The 16,891-nt window shown below is 42.8% G+C and overlaps 1 protein-coding gene across 1 annotated transcript in view; it reads right to left on the reverse strand.

The window, feature by feature from the left end:
- Positions 1-4,965: 4,965 nt before the first annotated feature.
- Positions 4,966-16,891, reverse strand: part of LOC145389775 (uncharacterized) — a 74,330-nt gene continuing 62,404 nt past the window's right edge. Inside the window, exons 4-5 of the mRNA XM_080264939.1 lie at positions 12,115-12,242; positions 4,966-5,103 (exon numbers count right to left, since the gene is read on the reverse strand). Of these exons, the coding sequence (XP_080121065.1) occupies positions 4,966-5,103; positions 12,115-12,242 (266 nt within the window). The remainder of the gene's footprint in view (positions 5,104-12,114; positions 12,243-16,891) is intronic.

A 16,891-nucleotide genomic window follows, 5' to 3' on the forward strand; every position in this document is an offset into this window, starting at 1 on the left:
TTTTTTTCCTTTTCCGTGATAACAAATTTAACCCTGTCAATTCGGCGGGGTATTTTTTTATGCATTCGTGCTGGAGAGCAGATTTGACTAGTAACCAAGGAGACTCATTTCTATCTCTTAACTGAGGCCCACTGAATTTCACGCAACCACGACTTAGCATTCTCTTTGTGGGAGTGGTCTGGTTCCGTCAGATGAAAACAAACAGACTATAATAACAAGAATAAACTTTAAAAAAAGAATGGACATCACCGGGATTCAAGGCATTAACCCGGGAAGATTTCACTCAGTAGCGGGAAATTCGCACGTGTAGTAACAACGTGACTGAATCTGGCACCTCCCCGGACTCCCAGATACGATAGGATCACGTCTTTTCCGTTTTATTCTCGTTGGGCAGAAGAGAGCGAGGTGGAGGGGTGCTGTCAGGTGAAACCGTCTGACCTACGCTGAGTACGTGGTTAGAAAGTCTCCATTAACCCCTTCTATATGCAAGCGTTTTTCAGTGTCGGTATATCGACCAGAAAGTCTCTATTAATCCCATCTATATGCAAACGTTATTCGGTATCTGTAAATTTGTTAGAAGGCCCCCATTAATCCTTTCTATATACAAACGTTTCTCGGCATCGGTATCTTCTTATCACCCACACGTTTTCATTCAGCTTAGACCAGGCCTCTTCTAATTTGTCTTCGAGTATTATAGTAAGATACCTGAATCTAGGAAAGGGTGGCTACAAATCTATCGTCTCCAGGTCATTCTATCCTTTGCCATCCCGCTTCCTTCTCTCCAGTCTACACCCTCCTCACTCATCTACCTCTCCACCCGACCCCTCCATCTCATCCTCGGTTTCTCCCACACCCCCTCCACCTTCACCCCACTCACATACTCTCCTTGTCAGTCTCGCATTCTCCATTCTCTCTAAAAACACCAGCACATCCACAGCGCCACCACAACGTTCCATATCTTCTTTTTTGTGCCACTCTGTCTGCAGTAGTGAAGGAAATAATGCTCAGACTGATGGGATTAAGGCCTGTATTCTCGTCGGTTAAGGTGGCTCCCTGACACCTTATCCATAGCGAATTATTTTCCATAGTGTGCCTTACTACTCTCCTGTATATTGCGTATATCTTTTAAACACCATCATGGAAGGCAAAAATAACATGCAAGGAATTATTAATAAGATGCAAGCAAAAATAAACCGGTAAGGAAAAGGTGTTAGGGAGCTTACTTACCTGACGAGAATACTGTACGCGACTAAAAAGATTAGTCCGAATCCCAACTGATGCCAAACTCGAGGATGGACACATGAACCCCCTGACTGCGATATGTTCCCTCCGCTAAGTATAAGGGTACGATGTTTGCCTCAGTGGAATACCTAGGTGAGTCCATGGCAGCGAGAAAAAGATACACACACACACACACACACACACACACACACACACACACTTAGGTCTGCTTGATCAACTCTCTGACCCTGGGGATGCCTTCTTCATTCCTTAATATTTTCTTCCAGTTTTATTCAACACAGGACAGACTTATAGAACAGGAAGAGATGACCCCTCCAGTACGACAGACCTTTCCTATGCTGAATAAAATCGTCTGGTAACAACAAGAATAAACAGGACGTCACCTGGATGCTGCAGCCAGGATTCAGTATTAAAATTGAAAGCGCAAATGTAAAGACAAGCTCCCTATTGGTTACGACAATTTTTGAAATACCTGATGAGGATAGGACACGTCTCACCTTTCCGTACCTGCAGTGAGGGATGTGGGTTAATCACCTTTAATTACAGGTGTCCCTTTAATTACAGTCAAATCATAGGACAGTACTTGACTTCCCCTTCGCGTTCCCAATTACAATACAATGGTCATGATCCTCTTTAACCAGAATTTACCTTTTTTACGCTGCTTTATTTTCTAACATAAAGCCTCTCCTACTGAAGGGATTATTCCAGCTGAAAAAAGCGAGAAACAAACAACAACTTTCCTAATAACATCCAGTAAGAGGCCGAGGTGCAATACACGCAATAAATCGCTGAGAAAAGGGAGCTCCGAAGTCTACACTGCAACCTGTAATATGGAACAAAAGGCGACAGCACACTTACAAGCACACCAGGGAAATATACCGTAACAAGGGCTATACTGTAGACTAATGATGGTGGATTTTGGCTCGTACGCAACCACTGTCATTCAGAGTACCGTGAACTGGAATGTAGATGACCGCGAAAAGCTTTTATTCGAGGTCATCCTTCGTAAGCTGAATAAAATCGTCTGGCGGTAACAAGAAGGAAAATTGAAGTGATGTTCTCGCAATGGTTATGACGGAGACTATATTGCTCTAGGGTAGAAGGGGCAAACTAATCTTTGCTCATCTATCTATCTTTCAATCTATCTAGGGTATAAGGAGAGATAGAGATTACCTTCCACTTTACGATGTGAGAAATGGAGCCTTCTCTCTCTCTCTCTCTCTCTCTCTCTTCTATCTGTCTCATTATCTGTCTTTCTATTTTTATATCGTTCACCAGTTTTCAATCAGTCATTTCCTTACATCTTTTCATTTTGTCTTCTTTCATCTCTTTCCTTCATCCTACTATTTTTGGTTTCCCTCTTCATCTGCTTCTGTATTTCATCTTCTCCCATCTTCCTCCTTCGGTTCCTTCTCTTCTTCCTTCATTCATTACTTCTCTTCTTCCTTCATTTCCTTCCCTCTTCACCTCTTCCCTCATCCTTCAACCCTTCCTCGATAAGTGAAAGACAGGTTTGATATTCTCTTGAGGAGACAAAGTGGAAAGAGAGAGAGAGAGAGAGAGAAAGTATTTTTCTGATAGACACCGATAACCAGTTGCTGGTATCAGCCTCTCCCTGTGTGTGTGTGTGTGTGTGTGTGTGTGTGTGTGTGTAAGAATAATATGTCATGTCGAAGAGGCAATGAGGCACAGAAGTAAAGGCAGAGAGATTAATTTGAAAGGGAAGTGAGAGAGAGAGAGAGAGAGAGAGAGAGAGAGACAGAGACAGAGATGGGGGGCGAGGTGATGGAATTGCGGGAGTTAGAGAGAAGGGACAGGAAAGAAAGAGAGGGAGTGAGAGAGAGAAATCGGTGAGAATGGTGTGAGGGAGCGGAGCTGGGAGAGAGAGGGAGAAAATTAATGGAGCGAGATAAGGAGAGAGTGAGGGATGAGGAGGAAAGAAAGAGAGACAGGCAGGCGGGGAGAGAGATGGAGTGAGACAGAGGGCGGATATAGGAAGAGAGAGAGATCGGAGGTGGGTGGAAGTGAGAAAAGGAGGGAGTGAACGAAGAGCAGAGAAGAGGAGAGGAGAGGAGAGAAGAGAGAAGAGAGAGAGAGAGAGAGAGAGAGAGAGAGACAAGGTAGGAAAAACGAAGAGAGAACTGTGGTGAGACAAAAAGCGGTTACAGGAAGAGAGATAAACTGGAGACAGAGAGGATGACAGGAGACAGTGAGGAACGGAAAGGAAAAGAGATCACCAAGGAAAAGACAGACAGGCGGACAGACAGACAGATGGATAAATAGATAGATTGAGAGAGAGAGAGAGAGAGAGAGAGAGAGAGAGAGAGAGACGAAAGTGGGTAGATGAGGGAAGACAGGCTAGGAAGGCACTGAGAGAGAAACGGGGAGATACACAAGAAGGCGAGAGAGAGAGTGGATTGAGAGTGGAAGGCAGGAATAATAAATGAAGTGAGACAGATGAGGAAGTGAGAGAGATGGAACAAGACAGGGGAGGAAGTGAGAGAAAAATGGAGTAAGAGAGAGGAGGAAGTGAGAGAAAAATAGACAGATCAGGGAGTGAAACAGTAACGGAATGAGACAAAGGTGGAAGGGGAGGGAAATGGAATGAGACAGACGAGGGTGGGAGAGAGAATTTAGTTTGTGACAAAGGAGGGAAGGAGAGATAAATGGGCTGTGGTAGAGGAGGATGGGAGGGAGGGAGAAACGGAAGGGACAGAGGAAGGAGGGAGAAAGAAAGGGAGAGAGACAAAGGAAGAGGGAGGCGAGGAATGGAATAAGACAGAGAAGGGAGGGAGAGGGAAATAGAGCAGGCAGAGGAAGAAGGAAGATAAATTTGGAGTGAGACAGGAAAGAGGGAGAGAGAACTAGAGTGAAACAGAGGAGGGAAATTATATCAAAGAGAGGAGGTAAGGAAGGAGGAAGGGAAAGCCAGTTGGAATGAGACAGAGGAGGTAGGGAGAAAGAATGTGAGAGAGACATGACAAAGGATGTTTATTCCGAGAAACGAAGTGAAGCCAGGAAGATGATAAAGGATTTAAACTTTACCGCCTGTGTCCCTTACCCGCAGCTAGTAAAGGATAATATTCAATGATTCCCACTGAGGACACCTGCTGCGTCCTCCCTCCCGATGAATCAATATCCGTTTCAGAAAGTTTCGTTGAGGAAGTTTAAAGAAGTTTTGCTGCAGCATTATGCAGGTTAGTTCTCCAAGGAGTTCACTTCCCGGTTCCCCTTCTACACTCTTCCCGGACACATTGCTTTTTTAACCCCCCTCCCCCCTGTACATCCTGTTTGCCCATTTTCATATTATGACACTCTCTCTCTCTCTCTCTCTCTCTCTCTCTCTCTCTCTCTCTCTCTCTCTCTCTCACACACACACACACACACACACACACACACACACACAAACACAATATATATATACAGTCATCTCATCTCATCTCATCAGCCGTTTGAGTGTCCACTGCAGGACCGGTCTATCCCGACCGAAGAGGGAACGATAAAGTCAATGTATCTCTACCATGTGGCTTAGGCTGTCTGGTAGGAAGTGTATGTAGGGTGAGTATATATATATATACTGGTTCTTCCATATATTAGCATTTATTTGTAATCGGTTAGATGATGTCGATGGCATGCAGGTTCTTGCAAACATAAACATGGCTAATACCAAGGCGCATAATTAATACTACCAACCGTTGAGTACGTGTAGGTTGATGGATGCGTCTACCCCGTTGTAAGGGGAGCATGTGTGTACCGTCCTGCATCCCTGGGTCCGGCCCTCTCGACCAGCAGGTGGCTCACTGTGTCCCGCCCCGTCACCGTCTCCACCCGCACACCACCACGACCCTCGTAGTCCAGCACCTGGGGAACGTGGAGCACAATAGGATGAAACAACAGAATGGACGGGGGTGAAATGAGAACAGTTCAGAGACAGGAATAAAAAGATCAGAACAGGGTGGAATGGAGGAATAGGGAATAAAAAGAGCAAAACAATGTTTATAAGGCACCCTATCATCGTACTGTATCGTTTCGTTTATAGGGGCTCTGACATGCTTGCATGCGTCACCTTGGTCACCTAATGGCGGCTTTCCATGCTGCTCGATATCTGGCAGCCTCCATATTCAGTTCCTTATCCCTGAAGTCATACTCTATGACCTCGTCCCAGGTCTTTTTTGGTTTGCCTCTTTCAACTCTTCCCGACTTTCACACATGTCACCTTCCGCACCCAACTGTCATTATAATCTTAAGAAATAATAACATGTTTAATATATCAAGAAGAAAAAGAAAGACTGGAAGAAATTTACAGTTCTCAGTACTTTTCCAACCAAAACATACTCTAGGATTTTAGCGTTCCCTTTCAACAGTCGATTTTCTTATGAAGTGGGAAAACCTGAGATAAATGAGGCAAACCTGACTAATTTAAGTCCTGATGTGACAGCATCTGATGAAAATAAAAAAACATAAGCTAGAGAGGTGTGGCATTAAAAAACGAAATGCAACACCGTCTCAGAAAACCATGATTTCTCGTCAGTTAATGTAACCTCTTTGGAGATCATCAAGTGCTTATCACAGTTGACAAAAATCGATCCCATAAAACACACACACACACACACACACACACACACACACACACACACACACACACACACACACACACACACACACACACACACACACACACACAGGCAATGAAATAACAGTAATCCCCAGTATAAGATGGGCAGTCAGACCAACCCCGCTCTGACTTGATATACATTATTTTTTTTTTTTCGTGGGTGTAGTCCTTGGGGTGGAATCCAATGTGCAGGTGTCTTCTTGATTCCTTTTTTACACCCTCTTCTCTTCTTCAGGCTCCACCGTTTCCTCTCTCACTCCGGCGCGGGGATGGAGTGGGGCTGGGAAGGCGTGGGAGTTCACGAGGAGAGAGTGGGGAGGAATGAATGTGGGTTGGGTAGGACTGGAGGGGGATAAATGGGACGGAAGTGGATGGGGAGGCGTGGAAATGAACTGGGAAGGGTAGAAGTGGGATAGGATGGGAATGGAGTGACAGGCATGGGAATAGACTGAGTGAGCTGGGATTGGAGAGGGTAGGAAGGAGTAGGAGAATAGTGGATGGGGTATGAATGGAGTGGGATAGAGGGGGGCGAGTAGGTGGGGAGGAGGCGTGGGAATGGATTGGGAGGGGTAGAAATGGGATGGGTTGGGAAGGAAGTGGGAGGGATGGGACGGGAAACGAACGTGTGAGATTGAAATAAGTGGAAATGGAGTGTGTGAGGTGAAAGTGACATGAGTGGGCAAAGAGTAGATGGAAATGGAGTGGATGGAGTGGGGCGGAAAAGGGATGAGTGGCACTGGATTTAGTGGAAATGGAGTGGGTGAGGTGGGATTGGAGTAGGAATGGGGGTGAGTGGCAAGGGAACACGAGAGATGAGGGCAAACAGAGAATAATTTTATAATATTTAAGGAACCTGAAAGAAGAACAGAAAACTAAAGAGAGAGAGAGAGGGAGAGAGAGGTGAGAGGGACAGCAGAATACCGGCGGACCAAATAAGAATGTTCTGAATATTTCATATGTTGTGATGGTACTGGGAATGTGGGGGAGGAGGGAGAGAGAGAGAGAGAGAGAGAGAGAGTGAGAGACAGACAGACAGACAGAACTGGTGGGGTAAGGAACAAAACAAAAGGATGTGACTAACAGATGAAAAAGATGGGCGAAAAGAAAACGGGGATAATAATGAACAAGTGACATAGGATATAAAGTATAAGAAGAAGCAAGAAGAAAAAAGAAGAAGAATTAAAAAGAAACAAGAAGAAAAACATACTGTGTGAAGATGTGAAGGAAACTACAAATGAGGAACAAGGAAAGAAATGTAAGATAGGAGACAAAAATGAGACGAGACATTGTATAAGAGGTTAAGAATAAGAGCAATGGAATGATGAGAGAAATATGCAGAACTAGTACGGTAGAAAATAGAGAGAGAGAGAGAGAAAGAGAGAGAGAGAGAGATGGAGGGGGGAGGGAGGGAGAGAGAGAGAACATGGAGAGAAAGGAGAGGCAGGATTGGGGGGCGAGGTAGTGGGTACCGCATTGTGCAGCCTCCACCACCGGAAAATTGACTTGGCCCCACCACACTTAGATACCAGCCCGCCCCTTAAGTGGTAACTGCAGTTGTGGGGCCCCTTAAGTGGTGTTGCGGGGCCCCTTACCACTCGCTGGCTCCTGTGACTCACTCTCAGCTGAATGAAATCGTGTACCGTGAGCTGAGATAGAATGCTAGAGTTAACCTGACCACGTGGGGGTTGAGTGTCGTAGTAGGGACCCTTAAGTGGTGAAGTGGCATACTGATGGTCTTTAAATTGTACAGTGGATGCCCTTAAGTGGTGTGATGTGATTCCTTATGTAATGTAGTGGTTGCAATTGTAAGTGTAGTGGAGCCCTTAAGTGACAATCGTTAGCTGTTCTTTCGATTATTAAGTAGTTTGGGGAGTGTCTGATTATCATTTACATGGCGGTATAATCTGTAATTTTAAGTGGTGCTAAGAGAGAGACTAGTTCGGTTCTCTCAGTGGTGTATTCTGGACTCTTCTGGTATTGTGAGTTACTGTGTCGAAATAGCAAATGGTAAAGGACGCACCAGCATGAGGATATTCAAGTGGCGTTCTGCAGACTCTCAGGACCATACTCTAAGTGGAGAAGGAGAATTTTGTAACACCTCATTCGCTTTATAATTTTCTTACTGTCTCAATTTTCCTTGTCTGTAATTAATAGCTTTTTAAACTTGGCCTAGCTTGCCTCAGTGATATACTAGAGGATACTGAAGTGTACTCGTAATATGCAAAACAGATCGCTAAGAGGGAGGTGTTACGAAATCTCCAAAGTCACTTAGAACACGGTCCCTAATTTGTTTGGTGACTTGTAGTTCCTGGTTCTGAAGTTGTACAGGTAATGGTGGTTTAAAGGACGTCAAGTGTAGGTGTTAATTATTAAGGCTTGATTAGGATTTCTGAGGGATAATTTTAGGGTTCTCTTGTGGCGTGGTGCTGTGATGATGTGGTGCTGTGAGAGAGGTGTGGTGAGTGGTGTGGTAATGTGGTATGTGGTGAGGGTAGTGTGGTGTGGTGAGGTGAGAGTGGCGTGGTGAGAGTAGTGTGGTGTGGGGTAATGAGAGTGGTGTAGTGAGCGTGATGTAGTGTGGGGTGATGAGAATGGTGTGGTGAAGTTGGTATGGTGAGTGGTATGTTGGGAATGTTGTGATATGACTGGTGTGATGCAAATGGGAAGCTGGAATCAATAGAGGAAGTGTGTTCTGGTTAATGTTATCTCAAAGCAGATTCGATTATATCAGTGGTGGGTGGAATGGTGGTTGTCTGACCTTGTTTGGTAGTACAGTTATTGTTATTATGGTCGGTTTGTTATCACATGACAGAACGGCGCAACTCCCACAACCTAAATACCAAGTTGTGGCTGCATGAAACTATGAGTCCTACTTGTGAAACGGATATGAATCTCTTTAGTTACTAGTCAAATCAGCCTGAAAATGGAAAGAGACGGTAATTCATGTGATAATTTACGTAACTGTTCGATGACCTGTACATTTTTTCACTTGCTACATCTAAATAATTTTATTCTTTGGTGACAACTCATAGTGAAGGGATTGGAATCAGAGTCCATAAGTGTGGTGGGCAACAATTCTTTATTTGGGATAGTATGTGCTCGTTAAGTGGTAAAGTGACAAGTGCTGATAATACTGTTTATGTAGATGATTGTAAGAGGCAACTAAATGGTAGATCCCCTAATATGGTAATGAAATTGGTGTGGTAATGTTTGTCAGATGACTAAAGTGGCTGCTGTCAGAGAATTAAGTGGTAAATAATGCTTTATTGTTGTGATCAGCTGGCATTTAAGTAACAGAGATTGGTTCTTGAGTGGTAAAGTGGTATACTGTTGTTGGAGAGATGCTTGTAATGGTTCCTATAATCCATTCACTTTAACTTGACCCAGATTTTAGTCCCTTTGCAGCTTATTGCACGTAGTTCGGTGGCAGAGGACAATGCTACGACTCTACATTCCCCCCATGGAACTTCTTCGTGACTAGCAATATATTCTAGTGTTTATCTCTTGTTACAGCTCAATACTCAAGACGAAGACATGGAAATATTAAGCCAAGTAAAAGTGAACAGAATACAGAACATGGAGTAGTAATTTCCTAAGTGGGTAGTGATAAAAACAGTGATTCTTCTGGAGTAATAACAGGTAATTACTGTAGGTTAGGGATAGTTTAATTTTATAAGATGATAGCCGCTTTAATTGGTACTGAAGTCTACTAAACTGCCGCTAATCTCGCCAGACTGCTAATTACTCTTCATCAAAAGGCAGTTACGCGGTACTCGCTTGCACTCACATTCCTTCCCCACTAAATCCGTCGTTAAAGGCATTCCCAGAGCCAGCTAATTGGGGGTATTCTCGCTGACGTAGGCGATTCGTAACACCTATTCCCCAGCGAATTATTCTCCTATTGCTACTTAACCGCTTCGTTGAAATGAATGTTCTCAAGGTATTTTATTCATGTTAAGTCTTGGTCATTGTATGTAAGGAAAATTCTAGCATTTCAAAAACTGAAAAGAGACAAATTTTTGATAATATTTAGTAGACACAGCACATGGATTTTTTCGCTTGAGCATACCTCGCCATTTGCTGACACTTTTCCTCTATGACACTTCCCTCGCAAAAGATCCCTGAGTGTATTAATGACCCCAGGGGAAGGTGGTAATTTGCTATGAAGTGTTATAGAAGGAAAAAAGTTAGCAAATGGAGAGGACATTAAAGAAAAAAAGTTCAGAGTACATGAATTCGAGATAAAGTTTCTGCTAAATATTTACCCAATTTTCCTCCCTCTGATGAATGGATTTTCCCTCAGCTGGGCAAAATCGTCAAGTGAAAGCCTAACTAAAATAGCTTGATGTGTCCATAATAAGAGAAAAGAAAAATGGTCCCTTGTATGGTGCTGATGAATATTATATCAGTATTGAAAAGCTAAACAGTATAAAGAATATCAGACAGTAATAGTAATGTCAAATGTGCAAGGCAAACTGTAAAGTAAAAAGTCCTACCAAGTCTTTCTGTGTAACCGAATCTACAAACCAGTATGTCTACGTATATGGGTTTTAGTTGTGTTTCCTCAGTTTCCTCAGTCGTTCAATCTCTGGGTTATGATATTAGTCCATTTTAACTTGCTGGAGGTTTTCGTTTTTGTGGGCTTATTACCGGTAGTACAGTGGACGAATACGATAATAAGACGGCCCTACCTCCTTTCCGTGACACCTCTTCGTGATTAGCACCATATTAGAGCTTTAGTACCCTGGTACACCTCAGCATTCAAGACTGAGAGATGCTAACTTTAGGTCAAGTTATAGTGGACATCGTATAGTTTGGTCAGCTCTAGTTTCTTCATTCTCTGTCTGTCTGTCTGTCTGTCTGTCTGTCTCTGTCTCTCTCTCTCTCTCTCTCTCTCTCTCTCTCTCTCTCTCTCTCTCTCTCTCTCTCTCTCCACTTCAGTGTTCTGTAACTGGCTCTCACTTCCTTAACTTCTTTAGCCCGGTGACGTATATGGCTGAAATATTCGTGCTACTTCCAGACCACCAAATTAAGCTTTGGCAAGACCCCTAATAATGAAGGAGTGAATAAAGACAATATCTGACACCTCGAGCTCTCTCTAAGTAAGATATAACCACCTGGAGACAGCAATGACTTAATAGAAAAAAACATCTAGGGGGTTAAGCTGTGTCACATTGCTAAAGGAAAAAACTTATAATCATTGTATTCCATGGTACAAGAGTGTTACCCATCTCACAAGTCCATAGCATTAGATGATGTAGAATTACTCTGAACAAAATTGTCTAAGTAGGAAGAATGAAAAGCCATCGTAGTGAAAAGGCTGATGGAGACTTACTTTTCCTTAACCTGCATATTATTTACCTTCTTTCATAACCTGATGCGCTTGAAGAAGGAAGTTTCCCTTTTATAGTCACTAATGAGTATACCGGCAGTTTAGTTAAAGAAAGAGGTTTGCTGATATGACACATTACGTAACCTTTTCAGAAGCTTTTATGGCGGGGCAAGTATTTACAGGCTGGGGGCTTAATGGTAGCTGTCAGTTTGTTTACTGTTTTTATTCTCATTGCATAACATGTTGTGCGTTAACCCCTTTAGCCTGAGGACTCCTTTAGCTTATTTCCTTTCTGTTTTCTTCAGCGAAAGTCAGATTATTAAGTTCGGCTCAGGACATCCCCCTCGAAGTGAAGGGGTTAATGAAGGCTAAATCTAACCCCTCCAGTTCGGAATGTTGCTCCAAAGCCAAGTAAAATGGCCTGAAAATAACAGTACTAATATACAAAAATGCGTCATCGTTGTGAAAAGGTTAATAGTATACGTCTGAGCTCTCTCTCTCTCTCTAATTCTCATCTCCCCATTATTTTTTTTTTTATAATATTCTCCAACTGCGTTTGTGAGATGATGTATTCTTTCTCACTCTGTTCTTGTTAGGTTTTATATCTCTCCTTGTAAAATATCCTTTGCTGGGCTACATGAGGGGAGGATGCATATAACTTGTGTGCCTTGTACCATGACCTACAAATTCCATCTCTTTCCCATCATTTTGTCTCCCTATAATAATTTGTGCACTGTTATCTGCTAACTCTATTCTGTCACTGTGTCTACCCTGTAATTCTCCTGTACCTTGTTACCTATCCTCTACCTATCCCTATCAAACTGTACCTTCTCTGATCCAGTCATTCTCCTGTACATTATTATCTACCCTCTACTCAACCCCGCCAACAGTACCTTCTCTACACCCTTTTCTCCAAGTGACGTACCTTGTTGTGATGGTACCAGTAGATGTAGACGGGCCGCTCCGTACCGTGGGTGACTACGCACGTGAGGTTGATGGGCGAGCCTCGGTGCACGTGCATCTCGGGAGAGTTTAGGACCCACGCCCGGGGCACTGTGGGTGGAGGGGTTAGATTATTAGAGTGTGTTAGTTTTAGTTAGGGTGGGTTAAGTTAGGCTAGGTTAGGTTAGATACGGTTTAGTTAGATTAGGTGAGTCTTGTTTAAGTAGAGATAGGGTGGGCTGAGTTAAGTTGAGTTGGGCTAGGGCTAGGTTAGGTTAGGTTAGTTCCTTAGGGTGGATTGGGTTTGGTTGATCTGGGTTGGTTCCGGTAGGTTTGGTTGTCAGGTTTTGATGGGATGGGATGGGTTGGATTGGATTGTCGTAAGATAGGTTAAACCAGTAAAGTGCGCTTTGTGAGCGCATGACGAGCGAACGAGCCCCATGTTATTACAATTTCCCTCTAATATACTAGAAATGGGGTGTTTTCCCTTGGTGATTTCAAAAACGAAACATAGCAATAACGTTAATGTAATGTTATAGGCGGAATCTCCGACATTAAATTGCTAGAGCTGATGCCAAGAAACAATGTTATGACGAAAAATCTCTATTACTTTGATTTCATAATTGATGCGTTCACCGATCAGAGCAGAACACTCCCTTGGAAACTTGAGATTCCAAGGAGTTCCTACACATTCACTGATGAGTTTTTAGTTGATAACAAAATTTATTGAATGAATGTAGCACATGCAGAAAGACTTTCAATTCTACTTCACATAGGTGTAAATTTATTAGTTTATGCTTAGCGTGACGGTCGGGTCGGGCTGGGCAGGGTCGGGCAGGGCTGCTCATTTCCAAACTTAACTGAGAATACACATCGCTCGCTTGCTTCGCTCGCTCGCTATGGGCTGGTTTAGACTGAACTGAGTTAGACTGAGATTTAGCTGAGTTGAGTTGGAATGTGATGTGTTAGTCTAGGTTGGGTTAGGCTATGTTAAGTAAGATTGTGTTGTTGGGATGGACTGACGTGGGCTGAGTTTAATTAAACTGACATGTATTACGCTGTGCCAAGATAAGTTAAGTTCCGCTAAGGTAGATTGATTTCGGTTAGGATGGGTTAAGTGAATTAGGTAAGGCTATTTACGATGTCAGGTTAAGTTAGGTTAGTTTGGACTGGGTTTAGGTGAGATGGGTAGGGTTGGGTTAGATTGGCTTATGTTTGGTTCTAGTAGTAGAAGATATGTTATGTGCACGGTCATCGGGAGAGGACAGAGTTGGTTTAGGTTAGACTGGGAGTTGAGTTAGGTTACTTGAAGCAAGAGAGAGAAAGGCTGGAGAGTAGTAGTTTAAGTTTAGGTTAGATTAAGTTAGGCTACAATTGTGTGCGAGGTGGGTGAGGGAGAGTATCTTTAGGCTGATGAGAAAGATGGCTTGTACTGTAATTTGCGAGACACATGATAACAACCAACCGATACAAATTAACCAGATTCTCTCAGATGTAAGCAAAGGGTAGATTTTCACCAGCATCATAAATAAGGAAAAGGTCAGATGTCAAGGGTAGAGGGACACAGGGGAGGAAGGGTGAGAGTAATATCGCTAAGAGTAATCACACATACACATTAGGTAGATTGGCTGGAGGGGGACACACCTCAATCCTTGCCTTCCTCCGACTCTTTGTGACAGTCAAAAGGATACATATTAGGCCAACTTTACCTCAGCGAACATAGGAGCCGGTTCTACACACCAATGCCTGTTCCATTCAGTTTCACCTTAATTCCCACCATACGATTTAATTCAGTTTAGCAGAGCACTATATTAAGCAAGAAATTAATGAATGCCACTCCAATCCATGTAGTTCGAAAAGTCGCTCTTCATCTGAATAAATTACCTGACGACAGCGAGAATAAGATGAATAAAAAAAGATGCCGTGATACCGAAGGGATAAAATACACATTAGGAAGATTGGACAACAGAGGACATCACCTGCGTCAGCTCGGTGTGACAGACAGAAGAAAGACACGCCAGCCCGACTTTGCATCAGTGATAATATGTACCAGAACCATACCTACTTTCCTGCCTGCATTTCAAGCTACACTTGGAAACTATCTTCTCAGTAAACATAATTTCCAGATGTAAGTTTAAATCTTCCAATTCTACCTTTCATTATGAAGTTAAAATAATTCACAATACTGCTCATTTAATTTGCTTTATTCCTTTAATATGTCTCACAAATTATTGTATCCTTACAAATACTTGTAGGCTATATAATTATGCTCGGCGTACCTTATGCAGTATTCGTAGCGAGATTCCGACCGCACTGTAAACTGTTTAAATATTCAGTGATCCACGGTAATGATTCCTCCTACGTCTGCACCAGCTCCCGGGCCCCAATGGAGTTGTATTCTCGTGTGCATAGTAGGCTTCCCAGCATTTCTTCCTAAGAGATCTATTTTTCCTATTGCTCTCTACTGTCCTCTTTGATGGTATTTATGTCTTTTCATAACGAGACAGAATGCAATGAACAAATACTAATATAATATCATTCTATGTCTACAAATTAACGATACGGAAGAAGCTTCGTGATTCTCCTATACATTAGTCGAATGGGACAGTCCTGGATGATGGCACTCAACAGCTTCCACAGTTGCCCAGTAATCCTATACAGCTGAATTACACAATAATTAATCAAATAAATTAATTAATTGATATACACCAGAAATTCACAGGTCTTTCGATAAAACCACCGTATAATCTTCGACCAACATAACCAGCTTTACTTAATGATTCTCAACCCCCTCATGATAGGGACAACTCTAGTATTCCTTGCTAACAAACACCTCACGATTTTTTTAAAGATAGATTCACAGGAGCCTGAGAGTGTTGCTATAGTAGGACTCGCGCACGTTTGCGGCTGTGGTGTGGCCCGCACCTGTGTACAGTGTTGCCACGTTTTCTATACCGTTATCTCTCTCTCTCTCTCTCTCTCTCTCTCTCTCTCTCTCTCTCTCCTGGCGGGAAATGTGAGCCACCCTGAGTACTTTTGATTCTTTTATAAGTTATTTATAATTGTGCTTTCATCTGTTAATTTGGTTTTGTTATATTTAGTAGTAGATGGAGTGTCAAAGTTACTGTCTGCTGAGAGGTTTGTTACGTTACTGATTCATACACCCCGACGTAGTGGGGTGTGGGTGTAGGTGTGGGTGGGAGTGTGGATGTGGGTTTGTTGGGGTGGTGGTCCAGGGGGGAGGGGAAGTGTGAAGGGGGATCTGACCTGAGACACCCAGGCGGGATCACGCCGGGCGGGACGGGGCCGGGGGGGCGGGAATCACCTACCACATGGCGGGAAATGTGAGCCACCCTGAGTACTTTTGATTCTTTTATAAGTTATTTATAATTGTGCTTTCATTTGTGAATTTGGTTTTGTTATATTTAGTGATGCCGACAATGCATTCAATGCATGCCCCTCTCCTGCCTCTCTCTCTCTCTCTCTCTCTCTCTCTCTCTCTCTCTCTCTCTCTCTCTCTCTCTCTCTCTGTAGGGAAGCTATCTGTCAGTGCTGCCACTCACAAGAATTATATGAATTATTTCTTTTACTTTGGATATTGGCATATTTCTTCTTTTTTCAGGCTCATTCTCTTATATCCATAACTGTGATATTATTACCCACCCTAAAACTACGCTAAAAACCATTAAAAGTGACTACAATATCTTTTAGCAACACTGTACAATATGTATGCCATGTTTCTGTGTTACTGTATAAATATTTTATGCATAATAAGATTACTGTTGATTCATCCATCAAAATACACAAGTGTAAGTTTTATTCATCTGAATTTATCGAATTTGTGATGCCTTGTACATAAATAGCTTCCGTTTCACATCGCAAGTTGGGGAAACGTGGCACCATTGTCCACAGGTGCGGGTCACACCTAAGCCGCAAGCGGGCGGGAATCAGACTATAGCTCCTTTAATTTCACTCTGAGTTCGTTTTTGCTGAGTATTCACGTTATTCCGACGGCGCTGAAGATGTAACCAATTCCATTCCCATTCGCTGCTAGTGCACAGTCCTCCATTCCCTGCCCACTTGTTTGGCTTGAGATATCGTGAACATACGAAACATTTCAGTTTTGCATCACCGATAACCTAACCATCAACTGCAGTTAACCCCTTCACTACGATGGCGTACATTCATTTTGCTCAGGCTGCCACCGGACGATTTTCAATTAAAGTTAGGACGGGCTTCTTGTTTTGGAGGTATTAACCGTTGCCATATCTCACCACGCCTGTTATAAAAGTCTCTCCTAAGCTGTATAAAATCGTCTAAACTAGATTTTAAAAAAGTTCAAATACATAAACAGTGACGAGGATGTAATAAAATGAAATATGCGTACAGTATGTTCAAAATAAATTATCTACTCGGTCCTGTTTGTCCAAATTAATCATGTTTTTTGTACTCTTCTGAAACAACTACTTGGAAAAACAATGCTTATCACCGAAAACAGACCCTTCTCTGCCTCAAATAAACCAAAAAATATTGAGGATTCTAAAGCCATTGGCCATTCAGTCCTTCCCTGCCACACTACTTTCCCTTCGCTGTACTCTTCAGGAAAATACGCAACTCTTCGCTTTTTCCAGGATGCTCGATCGTATTTCCAGGATTTCCTACCCAGAAAACCTTTTGAAGGCGTTGGGTCTTAGTATCAGCAAAGCGGATTTCAGTGACCTTGTATTTAATGGCGTTATATTTTAGTCGTTATTTTTCTT

Source organism: Coenobita brevimanus, unplaced genomic scaffold (assembly GCF_032717465.1).
Source record: "Coenobita brevimanus isolate Jiangsu-jjx unplaced genomic scaffold, ASM3271746v2 jjx.HiC_scaffold_2061, whole genome shotgun sequence".
Taxonomy (NCBI): Eukaryota; Metazoa; Arthropoda; class Malacostraca; order Decapoda; family Coenobitidae; genus Coenobita; species Coenobita brevimanus.